Here is a 24,991-nt window from a genome sequence, read left to right as displayed (position 1 = left end):
TCCTGAAGATTAGAATTCTGTGAAGTTCGGGGCCTTTCTGCCGACACACTCAGTCAAAATTTAAGCCATGGGTATGTATTAGCGATAATAAAAAAAAAGTTGCAGGAATTTTTTGTGACCACGCTAAAAACTTCTGACAAGAGGAGAAAAAGATTTCTCATCTAATAATTAGGCTAACAAATTTTAAACAAGTATCTTTACCTCTTTGGTGGCCAGTGGAAAGAATATACTGGATTGGGCTTAATTGCTTGACTTCTCAATGGGGAGAGTAGAGGGTAGAAGGAAGGAGAGAATTTGGAATTCAAAATTTAAAAAAAAATGTAGAAAAAATAGATAAATGAAAGAACATATTGGACTTAGAGTCAGAAGTCCTGAGTTTGAATCTCTCCTCAGACGCTTACTGGCTCTGTGACCTCAGGCAAGTCACTTAACCTTGGTCTGCCTCAGTTTACTCATTTGTAAAACAGGTGTAGTAACAGCACCTATATCTCTGGGTTGCCGTAAAGATCAGTTGAGATAGCATACAGTTATGGCTTCCACATCACTACTTTCCTCACTGTGGCCTTGATATATCATGGGTTGGCATAAGAAATTAAATGGGCATTTATTTTGGGGGAATTTTGCAGAAGGCGCAGATGACACTCAAAGACCAGCAGGCAACATAGAGAAAAAGTTTAGAAACTCAGAAATGCATAAAATATATGTACAGTATTGTATAATACCAACATAATATTTTATCTTTTAATATGGTAATAATTCAGACTTCTTCTCTGCTATGAAGGGAGGGCCAAAAAAGTTTATGCAGATTTTCCAGATTATGGGAGTGCCACGCTTGTAACCCTTGTGGTGTGGAAGGGATAACTGTATATAAAAAGGGCCTTGCAAATATCATACACAATTATTGTCACCTCCATTCTAGGATTTCTAGATTCAATACTGAACTTTCTCCTAAGTTTTAATTCCAGAAACAGTTTTATGTTTACTTCTTGTGGCCCTTGCAGTCAATCACTAAGTAATTTATTAAGCACCTACTGTATGCCACACTGTATTAGGCCACTGCCTTCAGGGAGCTTATGTTCTATGGAATGTCAAAACAATCCACTCTGATCTTAGAATGTTACTGAAATTTTGTGTGTGTGTGTGGGGGAGGGGGCGGGAATGCATACCATGACAGTTAACAGATGCATTCTCTGGGTTGGGGGGAGGGGTGCGGAGTGAAGAAAATACGGACATGTCTACTAGAAACAAATGGTAATTTACATAGATTATCCAGCCTTGGCTCAATGTCCGTGCCCGCCAAGTGGGTTTTGCAATTATATAAACTGCTTATAATTCACACACTTTATAACAAAATGAAGATAAAGAAGACTATAAATAGAGAAGTTGTACTTGTGAGGGATGGATTTTTTAAAAGTTATGGCCGGCAGCCTATCCAAGCCAAGTTCAGCTGTTATTTACAAATTTGATTTACATTTGCTCCGAGACAGCACGACAGCTATATTTTTAGAACATCTGTAACAGCAGTGAGCGTGTCTAGACTCTCCCCATTCTTTTTAAAAAGGAAAACAAAACAAAAACCACCATGGCCTCTCAAACCAAACCCAGTGCCAATTATATAAAAAAACAACTGTTTGTTTCTTCAAAGGATTTTAAAAGAACAGCTGATGGAGGCTTACTTTCCTCTTGATCATTTGGTGATGCCAAGGAGGATTTCAAACATATCAAGTCACCAAATCTCAGCTGTATCGGGGGCACTAAGTCTCACATTCTAGAGAAATTGATGGAAAGAGCTTCCCCTCATTTTTGCAAAATAAAATGCATGACACCAGAAGACAGTGGATCATTCCACAACATGAAAAAGAAGGGGGAGGGGAACAAGCATTTATTAAGTGCCTACACTATGCCAGGTACTATGTTAAGTGCTTTGCAAATTTAAGCACTTGCCAAATATCTGATTTGATGACAGATGAGAACACAACAGCTCAGAGATAAACATTTCAAATTTGTTTGCTAAATTCATTAATAAAGAATCATTAGGATCACAGATCTAGATGTGGAAGGGACCTCAGAAGGTCATTCAATTCAAGACCCTCGTTCTACAAATAAGAAAAATGAAGCATAGGGAGGTTTACCCAAGGGAAGCAGGTAGTAAAGGTAGTAAAGGGCAGATTTGAACTCAGATCCTCTGACCCTAGAGCCAGTCTTCTTTCTACTATACCATGGTGGGTTCTGGAGTAATCCCTTTTTAGTATGGTAAAACCCTGTGATGACAGTGTCTCCAGTCTAAGCCCATTGTCAGGCATATAGCTAGTATTCAAAAAATACTTTATTGGTTGGTTATTCAGTGGATTTGGTTATATTATAGACTGAATCTTATCACTTAGAAACATAACATATAGCAAAGCCTGATAATCGACCCTCTGGTCATGAACCTCTCCATGGGTTGGTCCTTCAACAACAGAGTCACTTAGAGAGCCCATACTCTCCACTGTGGTAGAGTTCTACAGCTGTTAGGAATAGCCTTTGCGAACCTAGGTTCACATTTACTTTGTCTTTTAAAGGTTTGCAAAGCACTTTAACTATATTACCTCATTTGCTCCTTAGAACAGCTATAGTGGGGTAAATACTATTTTAGAGAAGAGGAAGCTTCCAAGAATTGACTTGCCTATAGTTATGCAATCAGCAGTATTGAATCTGGATTTGAGGACCCAGGCATTTCCTGAATCCAGTCTTTCTACAGCATCATAATGCCTAGGCAGCCAGGTGGAGCAGTGGATAGAGCCCCTGATTTGGTGTCAGTAAGACCTGAGTTTAAATCCAGCCTTAGACGCCAGCTAGCTGTGTTATCCTGGGTGAGTCACTTAACCCTGTTTGTCTTAGTTTCCTCATTTGTAAAATGAGCTGGAGAAGAAAATGGCAAAGCACTCCAGTATCTTTGCCAAGAAAACCCCAAACGGGGTAACAGAGTCAGACACAAATGAAAAACAAATGAACAGACAACATCATGTAAAGTGCTCTGCAAACCTTAAGATACATGTCCTATCAGGGTAACAGAATTCAACTGGCCCGTAAAGTGTGCACTGTCTTTTGCACATTACAACCAAATGTACCCTGCCCGTGATCTGGGATTCACATCACATTTGGGACTGGAAAAAGTCTTTAGGTCTCCTTCAATCCAATTCCCTCATTTAAATTTTTTTTTTTGAAATTAGTACGAACTTGAGAAATATCAACAAACACGACCACTTCTCCATCCATCATCTCTGTTATGAATAGCTGGTTGTTTTTGCAGATGAGGAAACCGAATGGCGAAGGTGACAGGGTTTTTGCCTGTAGTCAAATGAGCAGCAAGGGGGGTCAGAGCTGGGATGTGAACCTGCCCTCCGGACTGAAATCTAGACCTTTCTGACTAGGTTGCCTCTATGAAACCCAAGGTGTTTCTCTACAGCACATTACACCGGCCTTTCAGTAATTTATTAGATTTGGGTTGTATCCTCAGGTTTTCCACTGACTCTATGTGACTGGACAAAATGCTTATCCCTTTTTGCCTTGAGGATTCTCTTCTGTACCAGGCAAATCTCTTGTTAAAATTGCTTGTGGTTTCTGATGACATAATGTATTTATATTGACTACTGAAAATGTTATTATAATAATATGAAGCTGCATATAATCAAAATAACCTCTATATGATTTATCTGGTTATTTTCCAAGTACTTGTTGAAATATCCAAAATAATGGCCTTGTGTAAGTAAATTATTTGTATTTATTCATGCCAGAGCAACAACTCCCTGCGGCCTAATTTCTATCCAAGGATTACACGAGAAACAAAATATAATGCTTTGATTCAATAGGTTCATTTTTTGAACTAAGGGTGATCCATTTTGCATTCTGACCAAGCTTCATTTTTCCCCCCTTCACTTGCTTTTGGTGATCTCTGGTTGTTTGTAATTTGTAAACTGTGTTAACCATTTACCAGATAATTAGTCTCAACTATTAAACACGTAAAATGGGTCAGGAAGAGGAGGGGGGGAGGGCAATCCACAGCACTTCCCAAAGCTCCCTATCCTTGCTGAATTGTCATGGGAAAGGCACCTTGAGATAATATGATTTAAAAACACACATATGAATATAGATTTGGACTACACAAAGTTGTTCCAGGGTGCCTTAAAGGGACAAGACATGTTATGTTTTAGAGATGCTTCTAATTTTTAGCATATAAATACTGTTTCATAAAAGTTGATGCTTTAATGGCACCTGACACAATTTTTAACGATTAGTGAGGTATACGTGTTTATAGGAGTGTGAAGAGTCAGTATAACTGGAAATAGTCAAAATGATGTGTGCTGTGTAATGTGCCCAGACACACGTTACTCTCTGTTCCCAGTTAATGACTTTATAGACCAGTCATTACGATGTTACACCTCAATATTTTTGGCAAGAATGTGAAACAGAAAGCTTAGTTAGAAAAGGTCTTTATTAATAGATGATGTTCTGCTGCACCTGTGTCTAGAGATATTTAAAGATTTTATTTTGGACTTAGGATCTGACATCATGTTTTTAATGCCTTCCCTCCTCCAGCTTCCCCTTTCAAGCGCCTACCCACCCTTTAAAGCCCAACTCAAACGGGCTCTGAATGGGATGCCCACCTCCTCCAAGAAGTCTTCCTTCATTCTCTCGCTTCTCAAACTCTTTACAATTCAGCACCAACCTACATTTCCAACCTAATTATACCTTAATCCTTTTCTTGCCCTCTATAGTACCGGACATTTCTCTTATACATAAGGCAACTGGGATTAAGTGACTTGCCCAGGGTCACGGTGTCTGAGGCTACATTTGAACTCAGGTCCTCCTGACTCCAGGGCCAGTATTCTATCCACTGTGCCATCCAGCTTGCCCCACTTTTGTTACTTTCTCAAGTACATTTATAGTGCAAAATATTGTGTTAATCCAACTTTCTGTAAACTCCGTTAAGGGCTGGGACTATGTCACCCTAAGTAACCTTTTAATCTCCCTAAACACCTATATTCCTAATGTGCTGTATATAGCCAACATACATACATACATACATATACACACACACATATATATATATATACACACATACACACACATACATAGATACACACACGTTTGTGAGTATGTGTCAAGAATAAGGCAAAAGTAAACAGACTCACAATTATTTAGATTTTTGTGTTAACAACCTTGAATCTGTTTTCCTATCTCCAGTTCCATAGACTTTCCAGCACACTTAATCGTTCATTAGTCAAAGAAAGAGAAAAAGTTAAGTCATTCATCGTCCAGAGTGTCATTTTTTTGGAGGATGGAGGTAGCTGGTTTTTAAATTGTATAAACAATATCTTGCTACGCAGCTGTGTAAAATGACTAAAAGGTGTTCTGGGCCCAGATTTTCTTAGGGTATCCTTGCTAAAACATAAACAAGAGAAAAGTCTAATCCAACTTAGTCAGCTGCCTGTTCAGAGAAACTTAAAACCCCGACACACATATATCACAGGGTCATGGACTAAAGATGGAAGAGACCCAGCAGACTATCTAGACTAATCCCCTCCTGTTACACACGAGGAACCTGGGACCCCCTGAGGTTAACTAACTCGCCCAATGTCACGCCGGTAGGAAGTTGAAGAGCTGGCATTTAAACCTGGCTATGATGGCTTAAAGTTCTTATATTTCAAAATTTTAAATAATGGCTTATTTAGAGAAAGAGGCAGTGTGGTAGAACACGAGTGCTGAGGTCCCTTCATATCTCTCAGCCTCAATCTCCTCATTTGCAAAATATCGGTAGCAGTAATGCTTGCAGGGTGACTAGATGGCACAGTGGATAGAGTGCCAGGCTTAGAGTCAAGAAGATGAGTCTTCCAGAGTTCAAATCCAGCCTCACATGCTTACCAGCTGTGTGACCCTGGACAAGTCGCTTAACCCTGTTTGCCTCGTTTTCCCCATCTGTAAAAAGAACTGGAGAAGGAAACGGCAAACCGCTGCAGTATCTTTGCCAAGAAAACCCCAAATGGGCTCAGGAAGAGTCAGACACGACTGAAAGAACACCACCACCAATACTTGCAATACCTACTTCACTAGATTATTGGGAGGGGGGTTTGAAAACCTTAAAGCCCTGTGGGGAAATGTGAGTTATTATTATAAATATTCAGCGCAAGAAAATATGTTCAGAAACACTTATTTTCCACGTGACACAAACATCACCAGAAGCATCTCTATTATTTTCTCCCACAGTATTCAGTTTGATTGGAAAGTAGGATTTCATTATACTCCCCCAAACCTGCATAAACATTTAAAATGAACAGAAAGAAATGGCATTTAATGGACTGCCAAGTCAGTAATTGCCACTTTTAGAAAAACTGGTGGAAATTTCTCTTATACTAGTTATAACAGGGAAAATGATTCCACTGTCTTGATGACTGGAAAATGCATATATAACTTGGTCGTGAAATCTTGCAGTGGGATTAGAGACATTATTTAACATTAGCTTAAAGAAAAACAGGTGCTAACAGGATTTTCTGTAGGAAAGGGGGGCAGAAAAACCTAATATTTGCTGTCAGATTTGAACAGTAAAAAGAACTTTACCACGTCTGAAAGTTCTTAGAGGGTTATTTTGCATCTGTCATTTTTGGGGGGGGGGAGGGAAATGAGGGGGGAGGTAAAAACCTTTGGTTTCACTGATGTAGGGAATTCCTAGTGAAAAAAATCCTTTTACCGGTGTAAATTAGCAACTGTTCAGCTTATATATGATCTTGGAGAGCTGTGTAGGGCACTACACTTATATATCATCTTGGAGAGCTCTGTAGGGCACTAGGCTGTGACTTGCCCAGGATCTCTCTGTGTCATGGAGGTGACCTGAACCCAGGTCTTCATGGCTCCTCTTGCCTCCCACCCCTTTCACCTACATGAATCTTCGATTAAATGAATTCTAACATACTGTTAATAATGGGCACAAATGGTAAGGAATTTGTTCATGTGTTTCTTCATAAAACAAACATAAATCAAGCAAATCAAATGGGAAGGCCAGACTATGTCATCTTCAGCCCCATGACCCATAAAGAACTCCTGGACACACACACACACACACACACACACACACACACACACACACGATTCAAATAATCCAAAGAATGGCTCACAAAGACCTCTTTGCTACCTCTCCCCACATCCAAGCCCATCCCCAACACAGCCTACCTGCCATCTTGTCCAGGTTCTGTCTCTGGAAGTCTACGTTCCTTAGTTCTTCAGTACTGGTGTACTTCATAACAGAATTGATGGACGACAGGGTGCTAATGAGCTGTGAGTTAAGCGAGCCAATCTGAGAATGAGGCTCCCCAAAAGCCTCTGCCAGTTCACTATAGTTTTCAGCCAGTAGTGTCTGCTGCTCTGCCAAGAGCTTCTGGACAAGTTCGATGTAGTGATCTAAACCAGTCATTATTTCAGAAGGAGCCTGGTTTGGGGGACCTTCCACCAATTCACCCACAGGTTCATCTCCCACACCTACGCTCCTCCTGCTGGCCGCTGACCCCACAGTCAACTGGGGAGGCCCACAAGCCATATTCCTCAATTTGAGCCCCACCAAGTAGTTCTCGTTAATGTTTATTTGTCCCACTCCTGAATCTTTGGTCTTCACAGCAGATGGCCTGTCAAACCCAGAATCGCTGGAAAGCAAAGTCCCAACCCCAATGGAACGAGTCTTGGTGGAAGCGTTGACATCCTTGACCCTGCCCTCCCCGACTGCCACAGTCCGCACATCCACAGTCCTGGTGTTAGTCTGTTTGTCCAAAGTGCTTAGGAAAGTGTTAGTGCTGGAGTCCACCAGAGAGGTCACCTCTGTGTTAGTGAACTGGTTTACCTGTTCTAATACTGTCGTGGTATGCTGGTTCATGGTGTGAGGCACAGCCATGACGGAGGAGTCCACCAGGAAAACAGACTCCGTGTTCATGCTCCGGGAATCATACTCCTTTGGAGAGCAAATAGTCACGTTGATAGAACAGTCCCCACAACCTACAGACCGTACTTCTTTGGTATCCAGCTGTGCCTTGCAAGGAGTCAGATCCTCCAAAGACTCTTCTGTATTACTGCCTGTCACACAGACGCTGGTTTCCACACCCACACTCTTGTCACACATCTCCACGGACCTTCCAACACGTTGGTCACACGTTTCCACGTGCTCCTTCACAATCCACCAATTCATTGGCAGCTCGGGCCCGACGATCTTGTTCTCCCAATCAGGCTTGCAGGAGACGCCTATGCTACATGTGTGCAGCTGAGTCCCCACACAAGCATCCATCACGTCCACGTGACTACCCACCATTTGGTCTCTCGTCTGCACCACTGCCTCCACCATCCTGCTGAGGACAAGCGGCTGGACCATGGAGGCTTTGTCAACTTTCTTCCTGGACCCAGCCGCCTGTAGTTCTTGTTTTAACTTGGTCATCTCCCGGTCATGGGTAGTTTCCTTGAGCTGAACCTCAAGCCTGTAGATTTTCTCTTTCAGAGCCTCTATGGTCTGCTGCTGCAGCTCAATCTCCTTATCGGCTTCAGTGGTGACACCGAGCATCGCTTCTGTTACCCCAACTCCAGAGTTCCTGGTCTCTGTCTCCGTTCCCACAGCGGCTTCCCTGCACGGCCTAGAGGACCTGTGATACAGGACAACATCATGCATGTTGTCATCAGCACCCACGGCAACGGACCTGAGCTCCTTGGAGGGACACTCCCCATTCTCCCTTATCTCTGGCGAGGTCTCGTAGCTACTGTCCTGAATCTTCTTCTCCAAGGCTTGCATCTCCGCGGTGAGCTGCCGAAACTCCTTTATCCTCTGGGTGCTCTGTTCCACGCTCTCCATCTCCCCCTCTTCACAGTCTATGTACAGTTCCCCTCCACCTCCTCTCCTGACCCTCGAGAGCTGCTGCAGCTGGGAGGCGTTTCCAGCGCTGTAGGATCTCTGCCTCACACCGCAGGCATCGTTCTGGGAGGGCGACCTTTGGCTCTTCAACTGGGAGACCAGCTGCCTCTTCTCCTCCTGCAGGACGGAGATCTTGACCTGCAGCACTGGAATGGTCCTCACCTGCTCTTCCAGCTCCTTGAGGCGCTTCAGGGCAATCGCCATCTGTTCTCTGATGTGCTGCAGGTGCAATGGGCTTACATTGGTCACAGGAGTGGAGATCCCAGAGCTCATCGGGCTGTGCCGGAGAGAACTACCCACAGAAGAGGCGGTCGCGGCCGTGGTGTAAACACTGTACTCCCCATTGCCCTGGTACCCATTCTGAAGCTGATGCGCTGCGGGATTGTGATTCCCAGACCCCAGAAAGGAGGGGAGTGAGCCTGTGGAGCCCAGACCGCCAAAACTGGCCAGCCTGGGTCTCCGAAACTCTCCCGGGGTGGCCTGCATCATGACCTTCTCCTGTTCTAGTCTTCTCCGAGTCTCCATCAGAGTTTTGGTGACATGAAGGTTATGCCTGGGGAGCTGGGGCGAGGGAGGGGGCAACTGTCTGTTTTCTGGGATGGTGAGGAAAGTAGGAGAGGTCTCGGAAGGGGCAGGCTGCCTGGTGGCTGCAGAGGCTGTTACTTGGCTCCTGGCTGTTAGGAAGGAGGGGCAGTGCTTGTTATCATCGCTGTTAGAAGAGGAGAGTGATTCAGTGGAAGTCCATACACCTAGCTGGCCATGGATATCCTTGGTTCCTGTGTGTAGTGGCACCGGCTTTCGCCTCTTCTGGATGTTAACCTTTTTGATGGTGTTCCCCTTCTGTATGTCATCTACATACTTGAGGAAATCTAAGTCCAGCTGATAACCATAGGGGGTCTCCACAAAATAAGGATCTCTCTGTTCTTTGTCACTGTCTCCATTCAGCACACTCTCTGATTTTCCTGCAAGAGAGAGAGAAAAAAGTTTTCATGCTATGTATTTATTGTAATGGCAATTATAAAAAATGTACATTTCTACAAAAAAAACTAAAACTTCAAAGTTTCTCTAAAACAGCAAAGTATAACAAAAGAGCGGCCAGATTGGGAGTTAGGATTTAGTCAGATTTCACCCTTGGCTTTGCCACTCATCAGACATAGGCTTCAATTTTGTCACCTTCAAAACAATGACTAGGTGATTTCCAAGGCCTATTTCATCTCTAGCATTCAATGATCCTACAGCCAATGTTTCCCTTGTCATTCAATAAGCATTTATTAATTGTCTGGAATGTGACTGTCATTGTGTTAACTGCTACGGGTATAAAAATAGGAAAAGACCGTCCCTTCAAAGAGCTTGTGATCTAATGGGGGAAGCAACACGCAAACAAATATATACAAAGTAAGCTTTGTACAGAATGAATAGGCAATAGTTAAGAGAGAGAAGGCACTAGAAATAAGAGGAACTGGGGAAAATGTCCAATAAAAGATGGGATCTTAGTTGAGACTTAAAGAAAGCACAGCCAGAGAAAATGCCCAGACCCAAGAGATGGAATACCTTGTTGGTGGAGCAGCCAGGAGGCCGGTGTCACTGGATTAAAGAGTATGTGTCGGGGAATGAAGTGTTAAAGATAGGAGGGGACTCGTTCATGAAGGGCTTTGAACACCAAACAGAGCATATCGTATTTGATCCTGGAGTCAATAGGGAGCCACTGGAGTTTATTGAATAGGATAGTGACGTGATCAAACTTGGGCTTTAGCAAAATCACTTTAGTGGCTGAATTGAGGAGAGACTCGAGGCGTTACTGGCAGACTATTGTACTAGTCCAGATGACGAGGTGATGCCCTAAAGTGGTGGCAAAAGGAGAAGTGGTACAGTTGAGAGATACTGGAATGGTGAAACTCACAGATTGGTTATGGGGGCTGTGAGGAATCCAGGATGACTCCTAGGTTATGAGTCTCTGAAGGGGAAGGGAGGAAGGGGGAAGGAAAATGAGTTCTGCCTTGTCTTCAACACCCCTATTGCAGTGCGGATAATCAGGACCAGATATTTATAATTCTTACTTTTCCAATGTGCAGACTGTGGCACAGGATTTGTTCTGCATCGGAAGCAGACCGTCCCCCTTCAGTCACGATCTCTCCAAATCTCTCAATTAATAGTCAGAATTCTAGGCTGCTCCACCCTATGAGATTCCAGAGATTCTGGCTCTGATGCAGAGCTCAGCCTCCCACCGATTATACCCAGCAATCTGCGTGGCATAATGATAAGACTGCTGGATTTGCAATCAAAGGATGTGGGTTCAAATTCCAGTTCTGCACTCACTACTGTGTGACCTTGAGCATTTCCAAAGATGAGGGGGCTGGACTACAGTATGAGACTACGATCCTAATTCTACTCATTAACTGTCTACTTATTAAAAAAAAAAGTTCCTTCATTTTAAGAAGCATCATCTGCTTGCAACTTTTTAGACTAATGCAACCAATAAGAACGTGGAATGTTTCAGTTCCATGGTCCATCTGAACAGATGAAGTCAATGAAAATAATGACAAAACCATGCTCAGACCACTGAGTCAGCCGCATGGCATTTAGTAAAAGCTGTTTCTGACTAAACTGAACCAAGACAAACAGCAGACTTTCTTTTAAAAAAGAAATTACAGGAACCTCCAAAGTTCAGCCCTACGGATATAGGAACAGTCTATCTGTTCCTGCCAAACATCAACGGGACGCATGTTTGTCTTTTTTAACTATAGACTTTGTCAGGGATGTAAAGGGGGGGTGCGGGGGGGCGGAGAGGGGAAGCTCTTTTGGTGCTGTGTTAGAGAAAATGAAAACCATCTCTAAAAACTAAAGCTCCACTCCCTGCCCCCCCAAAAAACCTAAGTCCAATAGATAAAATAGTCCAAGGTGTTAAAGAAACAATTGCAAACTATTAATAACCATGTTAAAAATGCAATTCAAAACAATCCTGAGATTTTATTTCATACCCAGAGAGCTGGCAAAGATGACAAAAGGATGAAAATAGTCTATTTTATTTATTTATCTTTTTGTGGAGGGGGAAGGAGAGGCAATCGGGGTTAAGTGATGTGCCCAAGGTCACATAGCTAATAAATGCCAAGTGTCTAAGACCGGCTTTGAACTCAGGTCCTCCTGACTCCAGGGCCAGTGCTCTGTTCACTGTGCCACCTAAGTGTCCCCTGAAATAGTCTATTTTAAAGGGGTTGTGAAAAGACAAACACAATAGTACATTGTTGGTGCAGCTGTAAATTATTACAACCACTATGCAAAATTATGTATTTTGAATTTGTGTATTTTGAATTATGTAAATAAAATGGTTACAATTGTAGAATTTAGAATTATGTAAATAAAATGCCTACAAATATTCATATTCTTTGACCCAGAGATTCCACTGCTAGGTATTCTTTCCCTGCCCCACACCCCGCCTGGGCATTTTTTTGGGTGGTAGCAAGGAACTGGAAACAAAGTAGATGCCCACTGATTAGGGGAATGGCTAAATGACTATGGTATAGGAATGTAACAAAATGTTATTATGCTAAAAGAAAGGGCGAATGTAATGAACATAAAGAAGTGTAGAAAGTCTAACATGAACTGATGCAAAGGGAAGTAAACAGAACCAGGAAACCAATATACACAATCACTAAGACTTCACTAATGTAAGATGAAAAGTACCACAAACAATCGAAAATGAATTTTATAAAACTGTAAAGAATAAGCTTGGCTCCAAAGAAGATATATGAGAAGATACCTCCCTCAATTCTAAAATACAAATTCAGGAGACCCCTTAACAGGGCAGAGTTCGGGAAGTTGAGGTCCCATGGGGTATGGAACACTGTGTAAACAATAGTTTTTTTCCCCAAAGTACTTGTTGTAATTTTCTTTTTTTTCTTTAAAAAAAAAAATTCTTTGGTATAAAGGAATGGCTCTCTTGGAGGAGAAGGGGAGGGGGAAAGATACAGAGGGAAATCTAGATGATACAAAGCAAACTGTATTAATAAAAACATTAATTTAAAAAATATACTACGTAAAGGAAAGTGTACCTCCAGAAGTTCCTTTCCCCCTATCCATTGAATATTTATAGCTGAGACAGGTTTTGCTATTTTGCTAACCTATTAACTTGCTTTTGTCTCCTAGATTCTTGCTTTTCTTTTTGAACTCTCCTTCCTTACTTGTTTTATAAGGAAAAATAGGAAGAAGAGGCCTTTAAGAGGGAATGGAAGAGTTATACATTCATTTCCTGTGTTTTTTTAATCCCTCTGGCTATTTAGATATTAGGCAGTATTTTCCATCCCAGGCCCCTTTAACATTCGACTACAACGCAATTTCTTTCTGCTTAGAAATATACAACAAGGAGGCTCACGCTATTCATAAAGGTGCCTTTTAAAATATACCTATTTCAATTCCACAAAAACATACTCACTTAAAGTATGCAGTTAGACCCGTTTCCAATGCTGTCTTGAATTCCATAGTCAAAAGAGAAAGTGCAGGCTCATGTGTCAGGCAGGGGCAAACGGTTCTTCCTCACACCCACGGGCACCCCGGACCCTAGCACAAAGTCCCAGGAGTTCAGTCTCTCTCCCTAAGGCTCTCCGCCGCTGGCTGACCAAGCAACAAGAAAACGCAGTTTTGTAGCTGGACCACGTCCCTCCTCTTCTCAGCGGTCACCAGAAGCACACTTGACTCAGTAACCTTCGGCCCCTCTCCCTCTCCCCTGTCGTGCCAGCGTGACTTGTCATAAACAAGCTTTCAAGCTGGCTGAAGCTCTGCCTCTAAACGTCCTCATCCTTCACCCCATAAGGAAAAGAAATTCTACATTAGTGTAAACTTAGCCGAGCCAAGCACACGATGTCATAGGCTGAGTTTTCACCAATGAACTCTCTTGCTTGCTCCTCGCACCAGCCCCAAGGACACTCAGCATTCCCTGTCTTCTTAATGAAAATAGAAAAATGCGATTCTGGGGAAAGAAAGGAAGGGGAGAGAGAGAGAGAGAGAGAGAGAGAGAGAGAGAGAGAAGCCCATTTTCTTCTGCCCAATTTTCCTCCAATTAAAACAAAGAGGAATTTAAACACCTCCAACCTAAAGGCTATCTACTGTAACCGGCAGTGACTATTTACTCTACCAATCAAAGACAGTTTGTATTCTGCCAGAAACTGGGCAGGAACACAAACCCTCAACCACCTTAGAGGGGGCAAGGGCACAATAGATTTCAGTGTTCTCCACGGCCTCCCAGAAGAGCAGCCTTGCAGTGAGTAGAGGGTACACAGTGGCTAGCTTTACAGTATTACGTGAAGTCTGGCTCTCTCCTCAACACTTTGGTGTGCAAGGAACAAGTAGTCATCTTTTAGAAATAACCACAATTGTGCTTCTTTGGTACTGAGGGAAAGAAGCTAGGAGCTTTTTTCAACTGGTAGCTTTTTCCCCCCTTTATTTTGAAAAGGTTTTTTTTTTTTTTAAAAGGAACCCATTTGACTTTAGGATTTGAGAGCCTAACACAAAACATCATTCTAAATAGCCAGCACTTTCCCTGGCAAGTTATTTAAAACCTCCTGGGGTTGTTTTTGCCAGGATCATGGGACCCACAGGAGATGGCAATTTAGTGTGAATTAATTTGGAATTTCTAAATCCAAGTTTCAGTAAAGCTTTGAGCTTCAGCGTAATAATTAGCACTAACATTTACTTTGATCCACACAACAATCCTTCAAGCGAAGTGCTATAGTTATTATCATCAACCCCATTTTGCAGGTGGGGAAATTAAAACTGACAGAAGGCAGCTGATTTCTTTCCTGAGTCACATAGCTAATAATATCTGAGGAGGGATTCGAACCTGGGTCTGCCTGACTCTGGGTGCAAGACTTCTGTCCACTATGCTGGCCAGGACATGACTGTGCACAAATACCGTCTGCCCGAAGACTGTCTTTGACTTGGACAAAGTTTGCATCATCACTGTTTATTTGGTATTGAGAGAATAACTCAGTGGCAAGGAACTTTAAGTCTCTTGTCATGAGTACTTGCTACATTCCTCTCCAATTAGAAAACGGGAGATGTGTTATTAAAGATGTAATTTTATAGGTCCTTTTTTTTGAGGGGGAGGCAGTCAGGGTTAAGTGACTTGCCCTGGGCCACACAGAGTCTGAGGCCAAATTTGAACTCAGGTCCTGACTTCAAGGCTGGTTTTATCCATCGCTCCACTTGGCTGTCCCTACACGTCTTTGTTCTTAATTGTTTCTGTTTTGTTTTTGTTCGGTCGTGTATGATTCTTCATGTGACCCCCTTTGGGGTTTTCCTGGCAAAAATACTGGCGTGATTTGCCATTTTCTTCTCCAGCTCATTTTACAGATGAGGAAACTGAGGCAAACAGGGTTAAGTGACTTGTCCAGGGTCACGCAGCTAGTAAGTGTCTGAAACGTAATCTGAACTCATTATTCTTCCTGACTCCCAGGCTGGCACTCTATCCACTGTGCCACCTAGCGGCCCAATTATTTCTGAAATTAAAAGTATTTCAGTGTCATTACTTTTAAAAACAACTATTATGCTCTTGAAACATAAACTTTTTAGCTATAGTGCCTGCGTAGTTTTGAATTTTGGATTTTCTATCTTTCTACTATCTGGAGGTTTTATATTCTTGATGAAAATGTTTGTTTCATGAGACAGGGGACACGTCTTCTACATACTTTTCACCTCCCTCTGCATCTTGGTACTGGGTACACAGCAAATGCTACATAATTTTTTACCGAATGATTCAAAGGCAGAAGGCAACAGCACACATTCTGACTTCTTAGACAGAACGCTGCTGCTATATTACAAAATGGAAATGTTAGTACCATGACACTATTCTATAAAATTCTATTTTATAGACCATTCTATAAAATGGAAGTCTGGTGACTAACATTATCTAAATATCAGGTTAGACAGCAAAAAAAAAAAAAAAAAAAAAAAAACAAAAAAAACCCAAAACTGTATACTGAAGTAAAGTATAAATAGTAAAAGGGTTGAGTTTAGGCAGGAGGTTGGATATGAACAAAAACCTGACAAAATAAAATGCTTTATGCATTGATAATGGTTCTTTTAAGAATAAGTATTAAAATAATAGTAAAATAACAGCAAAAAAGCCCAAACTAACAAAACAGGGATTATTGCTTTAAATGACACTTGTAATAAACAATTAGAAAACCATAGACTAGTAAATGCTTTATAACCTCATATGATGTTGGTAGGCTTTCAAGTAAAGAACAATGAGTGTATACACACATATATCATATATATGCATATATACATGCAGGTGTGTATATATATATAGATATGTAGTTACACACACACACACACACACACACACACCCACACACACACACACCCCCAGACTGCCCTTGTTCAAGCAGGGAGGTTGTTGGGAACTATGAATGATGAAGTTAAAAAGAAACTATTAGTATAAATGGCCAGAAAGGTGCCAAGCCCTTCAGAGAGACAGTGTTTCTGATGTTCCAAAGGAAACCCTGCTTACAAAGGCAAAAGAATGAAGGCACTTTGTGAAGAAACCCTCCAAGCAAACCTTGTCTTCCTATTATTTTGAGATGCTCACAGTCTCCTTTACCCAGAAGCTCCACCTGTTGCTGAGTAAGCTCCAGGGCCTGGCCAATTTCTATGAAGGACAGTATCTCATTAGGTATGAACACAATGAAGGAAAATGGCTAAGCCAGACCTGGAGAAGGACCTACAGACTAGGTGGTACAACTACTTTGCCCACTGAGCCGTTTAAAAGTTGCGGTATCAACTGGGGTCGAGTGGTGGGAAAATAAAAAAGAACCTGAGATGAATTAGGAAAGATGTGGGATTGATGTTCTCAAGAAGCTAATGACTCTCTGATCATTAAAGTAATTAAGTTAACAAATCAGCTTGTCGGAGGGTTGAGCAGTGGGATGAAGAGGAGGGTGAAATGGCAGAGAAAGCCATCTTAAACAGGTTTAACAGGAAGACTTCCCTGAGGAAGTTGTTGGCATTCAGCTCCTTGAAAAACCAAGAGCTTCTGTGTATCCATGTCTATTATAGAAATGGTGGCTCGATAAGAAGGCGAGCACGACTCTGTCACTGTAAGGTGACGAACAATGTGGCTATTAACCTTTACACAAGTACGGCTTGGTCCTGTCAACCGGACTTTCAGTAATGAAGCAGTATTGTTAAAAGCTGCTCCCTCCCCCTCCCCCTACCCATTTGATTAAACAGGACTACCTTTTAAGTTAACCACTGACCCGGACTTATGCAGTTCTCCAAAACATTTCCTGTAAGGGTAATAATAACATTAAGGAAATAGATTACTATGCCAAAAAGTCATAAGAAATTACCGGCCTGAGAGAATACACAGATATACATCAACACGTCTCTGTGCTAAATATTAAAATAAGTGTTTATGAGGCTAAATTCACTTCTTCATCAGAACTGTCCACCAATTAATGGAACTGATTCACGAAACCATCCACTAAGCTGAGTTTTGTGTGTGTGTGTGTGTGTGTGTGTGTGCGTGCACGTGCACGCGCCTTCCCATGTGCACAATTCACTCTATCAATCGATGGAATACCCACACCAAAATGAAACCAGAAGTCTTTCCAATTCCTTAAATATAGCTAAATCATAATGAAGTAAACAGTTATAAAGTTTCCCACGTCGATGAACCCTTTTAGCTTTGGTCCCAAGTCCCCAGACTTCCTTTCACGAATGATAACGACGTTTCTTTTTTCCCCATATGTCACATAAATTACAGGCTGTTTCACTCCCCACATCTGTTCCATTATCTCCAGTCTCTCAGATGCCCAAGCAGCACCATATTTGGATTACAGGAATCCATGAGTGAATCTCCAGACCTCATACTAGATGGTTGGTCTAGGGGAAGAAATGTTAGATGGATAGAACATCTAAATTCTGTCCATCCTTCAAGGCTCAGCTCAGATCCTATCTCTAAATGCTTCAGTTCACACTAATCCTTTCTCTGAATTCCTCTATCATTTGTCTGTAACATCCATTTTGACACTCACCCATGTTACGAATTAATTATTCCCTATGTATGAATATGTGCCTTGTCTCTCAAATTAAATTATAAGCAGCTTGAGGGGAGGAACTGGATCTGTGTTTCTTATTTTTCTTTAATAACCTCACTGCTTACAATGACATGTACATACTAAAGGAATCCCAGAGGGTTCTAGTTGTAGGGAACCCCTCTCTTAATACAAGACTGGAACACAGAGAGAAATAACTTATCCAGAATCACACATTTAAAGTTAGTGGAAAAAGGCTAAACTAATACTCATGCCTTTTAAAAGATTCCCTGTCTACTGCTTTTTCCATTATAAACCTTCATATCCTAAGTGTGTGTGTTAATCTGATCAGGGAGCTTAAGTGAGCTAACCCAGGAATCTGAGGAGGGAAGGAGAGAGTAAACAGCATCTGAACAAACAGCATCTGGTCTCACTCCTCTTCCACTCACAATTCAGTATTTCCATTCACCAGAGTCAAATCTGACAAGCAGAAATTTGGTTTCTGTTCCTCTGTAGAATCAGCTTAGTAATTCTGGCTGTTAATTCTCTTAGTCTCAGAGAGGCAGCAGTTCTCACTTGAGGAGTTCCCTCAGATCCTCTCATAGGGTCCTCCAGATCAAAATTATTTTCACAATAATTTTAAGACGTTATCGCCCAAGTGCTACTCCCTTTTCTAACTCAGTATCTGTGTGAGGCTAGATTTTCTTCACGTACTTCAACTAAAACAACATATGACGGTAGACTGAGTGTAAATGCAGATATGAGAATCCAGTTTTTTATTAATTTTTATTAATTTAATTAATTAATTATTATTTTTATTATTTTATATTAATATCAAATATTTACATATTTAAAAAAATATGTAAAACAATGCCACTCTTCTCACTAAATTTTGTTGTGGCAAATAATATCTCATTAAAATGTGATTTGTGTTAACATGTAATGAGTTTGTGATTGTTAATTTTTAAATGAATGTTTTATAATTTACCTGTTTTAATCTCTAATATGGTAAAACATCATTAGACATAAGCAGTGTTGTACTGGTAAATGTTGAACAACTGGCTCCCCGAAGGGGGAAGAAAGGACACATGAAACATTTTAAATTCTGATTAACATTTTCCATCATCATTTTCTTATGTCTAGACAATCTACAAAACAATAAATCAAGTCCTGATTTGTAGTATTTGCCAATTTTTGAGTTATAAATGCTCACACTGAAAATTTAACAATTGGCTCCCAAACTGGTTCAAGCGATTCCAGAACACCATTGGATATAATCTGCATAAACAAAAGGGTTTTTTTGGGGGGGGGGTCCTCAATAATATTTGAGACAGTAAATGTGTTCTGCGACCAAAAAATTTTAGAATTGCTGCTTTAAGATATCCAATTCACATTGAGAACTTCAAAAGAAACTCAAGGCAGACAGAGGTTAAATGATCTGCCCAGGCTTACACAGCTAGTAGGTGTCTTAGGCTGGTTTTGGCTGACTCCAAGCCCAGAGCTCCGTCTACCTTGCCACCTAGCTGCCTCGTAATTCCGTTAAGGGTAAGCACCATCCTTCCAATCAGTCAGATTTGCAACCTTCTCCCTCCCCATAGAGTCAATAAATCTTGTCCCCTTCTCATTTACATGGCTTAAATTCAGGTCCTTATCAGCTTTTGCCCAGACCATTTCAACAGCCTCCTAATTGGTTTCTTAACCTAGAATCCTGTTCTTCTCCAATCCATCCTCCGCACAGCTGTCCAAGTGATATTCCAAAAGTATACCTCTGACCATGTGACCCACCCCCCAATAAATTCCAATGGCTCTTGGATACTTCCATGAGCAAGTACAAACTCCTTTGCTTGCTCTTCAAACTCTTCACAATTCAGCACCAACCTACATTTCCAACCCTATTATACCCCAACCCTCTCCTTGCCCTCTATAGTACCAGGCTTCTCTCTCATACAACATTCCACTAACATTCTCTGGGTCTTGGCACTGGTTGTCCTCCATGGATGAAGGAGACTCCTCCCTCACCACTACTTTCTTTCAACATTCAGCCCCAGCACCACTTTCTGTGTAAAACCTTTTCTGATCTCCAAAGCTTCTAGTGCTTCCACCTTTTGTGTGTATCGTGTGTATATATTTGCATATATTTTATATATATTTATATATGTGCATGTTGTCTCCCACAGTAGAGTTATCAGCTACTTGAAGGCAGGGGCTATCATCTTTGCCTCTGTGTCCCGAGAGCTTTGAGCACAGAGAGGCTTCTAAATAACAGCGTGTTGTCTGACTTAGAGGATGGTTCGCTATGTGGAGTAGGGAGATATTTGAAAAGGAAGGTGATTACAAAAGGCATAAAATTAAGACTAAAATTTTTTGAGAGTAGCAAAAATGAATGACTCAACTTCTCTGATGTACTTTGTGTTTGGTGCTTCCATGGCAACACTGGCCGCTTCTTTGTAATGCTTATACCAGCTGTGGGTAAAGTAGGTCTTTTATGCCTTCGCTGATAACTAAACATTGGGCCTGAACTTAGCGTGATTCTACCACTTACTCTCTATGTGAATTTGCTCAAGACACTCGACTGCTCTGAAGCTCAGTTTCCTCAACTCCAAAATGACGGGTGTGGTGGTGGTGGTGGTGGTGGATTCCCTTCTACCTGTAATTACACGGACCTATAAACCTAAGACAAGTGAAAATGGGACCAGCTGTGGTGATGGGAGCCTGACGACCATTAACATTTCTATTTCCAGCATCTCAGCGAGGTGGAGTAGTAGATAAAGACTGGGCTTGGAATCAGGAAGACTCATCTTCCTGAGTTCAAATCTGGCCTCAGACATTTACTAGCTGTGTGACCTTGGGCAAGTCACTTCACCCTGTTTTCCTTAGTTTCCTCATCTGGAAAATGAGTTGGAGAAGGAAATGGCAAACCACCCCAGTATCTTTGCTGAGAAAACCCCCAATGGGGTTACAAACAACTGAACAGTAACAACCCATCTCAAGTTATGTTTTCAGGTGGCATAGTGGATGGGTGTCAGGACTGCAGTCAGGAAGACCTAAGTTCCAACGTGGCCTCGGACACTTACTGGGCAAGCCACTTGACCCTGCTGACCTCAGTCTATAAAATGAGCTCGAGACGGAAATGGCAAACCATTCCAGTATCTTTACTAAAAAAAAAACCCCAAATGGAGTCACGAAGAGTCAGTACTGAAATAACTAAAAAGCAGCACCTTAGAGCATAGATGCAGAAAGCATTCTCTGTCTCTCAAGCTAGAGGAGAAGGAATTTCTGGCCCTTCCCTGCACAAATTTTCCTGCTGGAATCTTGCTGGCTAAAATGGGACCACCGACTGCTGGTGTAGTCTATTAAGACTCATTTCAACAACCACTGTGGCTCATTTGGATAGATTCTCCGTGTGTCTGGGTTGGGGAGGGGGAGGGTGCCAGATGCATGCGTGGGTACTGGATGCATATGTGGGTATTAGGTAAGAGTTAAGATGATGCTTTTTTTCTGAAGGGGGAGAGATCTTGGTGACATTGGAGGCCTACTCTGAAGGACAGGCTTTCTTCTCTACGTCCTTCCGTAACCTATCTTCCCCATCAAACTCAATCTTCCTCCAAATTTTCCTCTTTCTGTTAAAGGTACCACCATTTTTTTTTTCAGTCTCCCAGGTTTATGACCTCAGTGTCATCCTTCTTCACCTGACTCTCCTTCACCCCGTATACCATCAGTTGTCAAATCTTGCAGTTTTTAACCTCAACAGCACCTCTTCTGTCCAATCTCTTCTGCCCTCATAGCCACCATCCTAGTTCAGGTGCCATCATCTCTCACCTAGATCATTGCAATGGGCTCTTTACCGCTCTCCTGGCCTGCACTCTCTCCCCACTCTGGTCTGTCCTCCTCACTGCTGCCAGGGATGCGCCTGAAGCACAGACCGGGTCATGTTGCTCTCCTACTGCATGAACCCCACAGACTCTCATCTCTAAGATAAGAAAAGAAAACCAACTCCTCCTTTTAGCTTTAAACTGGCTCCTTTATGTATTATTCCCCTCTCCCCTTTCAAAACCTTTGCATTAGCTGCACCCCTTGCCTGGGATACTGTCTTTACCTACACCTCATAGAATCCCTCTCTACCTTTAAGAAGCAGCTCAAGAACCACCTTCTTACATAAGGCCTTTCTTCGTTTCCCTGACTGCTATTACCCTCCCTCCCTCCCTACTTATTTTTGTACCTATCTACCTTGCAACTTAACTGTGGGGCAGCTAGGTGAAGTGGATAGAGCGCTTGGCCTGGAGTCAGGGAGACCCGAATTCAAATCCAGTCTCAGACACTTACCAGCCACATCACAAGGCCCTGGGCAAGTCATTTAACCTCTATTTGCCTCAGTTTCTTCTGTAAAATGGGGATAATACCCACTTCCCAAGGTTGTTTCAAGGATCAAATATTTGTAAAGTGCCTGATATATAGTAGGCACTATATAAATGGTAGCTATCACTATTTATTTGCTTTTTTCATGTTTATTCTGTATACGTACGTGCGCATGTATGTATACACATACACACACGTCTCCCCCATTAGAAGACAAATTGCTTGAGAGTAGAGATTTGTTTCATTTTTTATATTTGTATCCCCATGAATTAGCCCAGTGGTATACAGGAGGCGGCTAATAAATGCCTGTTGAATAGTTATAGCTCCTTGAAAATGTGTGTGTGCGCGTGTGTGTGTGTGTGTATAGCACTTCTGTGAAAGAAATCCCAACCAGTACAATCACACCTACCCATACAATCACGGACCCTGGAGATGAAAGGGACCTCGTCTGGTCAAATAATCTGTACCTTTCCTACAATATCCCAAAGAAAGGGTCATCCAGCATCTGCTTGAGGCATCTCAGCCATGACAAGCAAGCTCCCTAGTGTTCCAACACTCCCCTTATTCACTGCAGAACTGCCCTAATGACCTAACTACATGCCTCTGGTAAGTGCCTACTATGTGCCAGATGAAAAGGCAAAAAAGTGAAATATTCCCTGGTCTCCAGAAGCTCATTTTCTTTTGAGAGAAACAACATGCACATATAAGCATACACAAAACACGTTTTAAAATACAGTGATTTAACTCTTCAGTGAAATTTTGGTTCTAATTCTTACTGCCAAGAAGAAATAACAGAAATTGTAGCATGCTTTCAGATATGCACACTGCCTTCTACACAACTCTACGAAAAATTATTGCAATTATATAATGTTAATCCTTCCACATTGCAATTTTCCCCATCGTGGTTTCAATATATCACTAGTCAGCATAAGAAATTAAGTGGGAATTTGGAGGGAATTTTATGGAAGCTGTAGACAACACAAGAAGGCCAGCAGACAACACAGAGCCTATGACCAAAAATTTAACTCAAATTTTACAATAAGGTACTGTAAACACCCCATAAAAGAAAAAGAAAAAAAAATTCAAACTACTTCTTTGCTACAAAGAGAGGAAAACTGTTACACAGATTTTCCAGATTGCAGGCGCACCCCTAAGCCCCGTGATGTGGAAGGGATAACTGTATTATTAGCCTTTTTTTACAAATGAAGAAAAGTGAAGCTCCAAGGTCAGGAGACTTATCTAAGGTAACACAGCTATTGTTAGAGCTGAGGTCCTAAGGGAAGTCTCTCTTAAGTCTGCTGCTTGGTTACTGAAGGAGAAATGAGAGCTAAAACCTCCTGGCTAAATGTTAAAAGGAATTGTTTTTAAACATAAATATACCACAGCCGAATGGTCATAGCTATTTTACCTTGAGAGAAAGAAAAGTATAAACTGATTTCAAAGTAGCACGTTTCTGCAACTTCTAACGAAAACCGAATGACAGGCCTTGCATGGACACACCATATAGATAATTGATTTTTTAAAAAAATAAAGAGTGTATATATAAGTATATACATATTTTATACATACGTGTATATACTACCTAAGTATATATTTTTAAAAAGAGTATATATTAGTATATACACACATAAGTATATATCAGTATTGTTGTAGTCTAAAATTTGTACTCTGACACTTAAGATTAGAACAGGGGTGGGGAACGTGCAGCCTGAAGGCCACATGTGGCCTCTAAGCCTCAGGTTCCCCACCCCTGGATTAAAATAATACATTTTAAAAGAAAAATGGAAAAAGGCATATTTAATCATTCCGCAGCAGAAGGAGCGGAATGATATTACATAATGACACGATTCAGATACTGACAGTAGGTCATACTTACTGCTGGTTTCCTCACCCATAAAATTGGTGGGTCACCCGGATTCCTTCCATGGTTCTAACTGTATGATGGACAACACCTTATAAACATTTATGACAGCTCCTTACTGACATGTAATCATGCTCTCATAACTGAGAGCATAATACAGTGAAAAGGCCACTGGCACATAGGGCGGGGTTGTAGCATCAGGAAAGATCTAGGTTTGAATCCCAGGCCCGATACTTACTTGCTAGTTATAGCATCTTACTCTGCTTTATGACATCACCATCATTGGGTAAAAAATGTTTCCTTCACCACCGAACAGCACCAATGCTTCTCTGACCCTCAGTTTACTTCTCTGTAAAATGAGGGTAATATCTGCAACATCTACCACTCCGCTTTGTAAACTTTAAAGCGCTATGAAAGTGTGAATAATGACAACGGACGGCTAGTTGGCACAGTGGATAGAGCTCCAGGACTGGAGTTAGAAAGGCCCGAGTTCAAATGTGACCATAGACACTAGCTGTGGGACCCTGGGCAAGTCACTTCACCCTGTTTCCTCATCTGTGAAAGGAGCTGAAGAAGGAAATGGCAAACCACTCCAATATCTTTGCCAAGAAAACGCCAAAAAGGGTCAAGGAAGAGTCGGACATGACTGAACCACCACCACTCCCGCCATAACAATAATAGCTAATATAGTATTTTAATAATAGCTAATATAATATTTTAAGACTTACAAAAAATTTTACAAATATTATTTCATTTTATCCTCATAATACCCTAGCAGAGAGGTGCTATCCATTATTCCTGTTTTACAGATAAGGAAACTGA

At 41.6% G+C, this 24,991-nt stretch overlaps 1 protein-coding gene across 3 annotated transcripts in view; it reads right to left on the bottom strand.

The window, feature by feature from the left end:
• KANK1 (KN motif and ankyrin repeat domains 1) overlaps positions 1 to 24,991 on the bottom strand; it is a 71,606-nt gene that overhangs the window by 24,778 nt on the left and 21,837 nt on the right. For 2 of the 3 annotated variants that reach the window (XM_036737728.1, XM_036737729.1), the window contains exon 2: positions 7,207 to 9,882. In XM_036737728.1, coding sequence (XP_036593623.1) covers positions 7,207 to 9,882 — 2,676 coding nt within the window. Of the gene's footprint in view, positions 1 to 7,206; positions 9,883 to 13,349; positions 13,692 to 24,991 lie in introns of those variants that run through there. The other variant, XM_036737730.1, reaches the window with a different exon arrangement.

The sequence above is a fragment of the Trichosurus vulpecula genome, chromosome 9 (assembly GCF_011100635.1).
Source record: "Trichosurus vulpecula isolate mTriVul1 chromosome 9, mTriVul1.pri, whole genome shotgun sequence".
Classification (NCBI taxonomy): Eukaryota; Metazoa; Chordata; class Mammalia; order Diprotodontia; family Phalangeridae; genus Trichosurus; species Trichosurus vulpecula.
The sequence above is the reverse complement of the archived record's forward strand: the minus strand, read 5'-3'. Positions and strand labels throughout refer to the sequence as shown.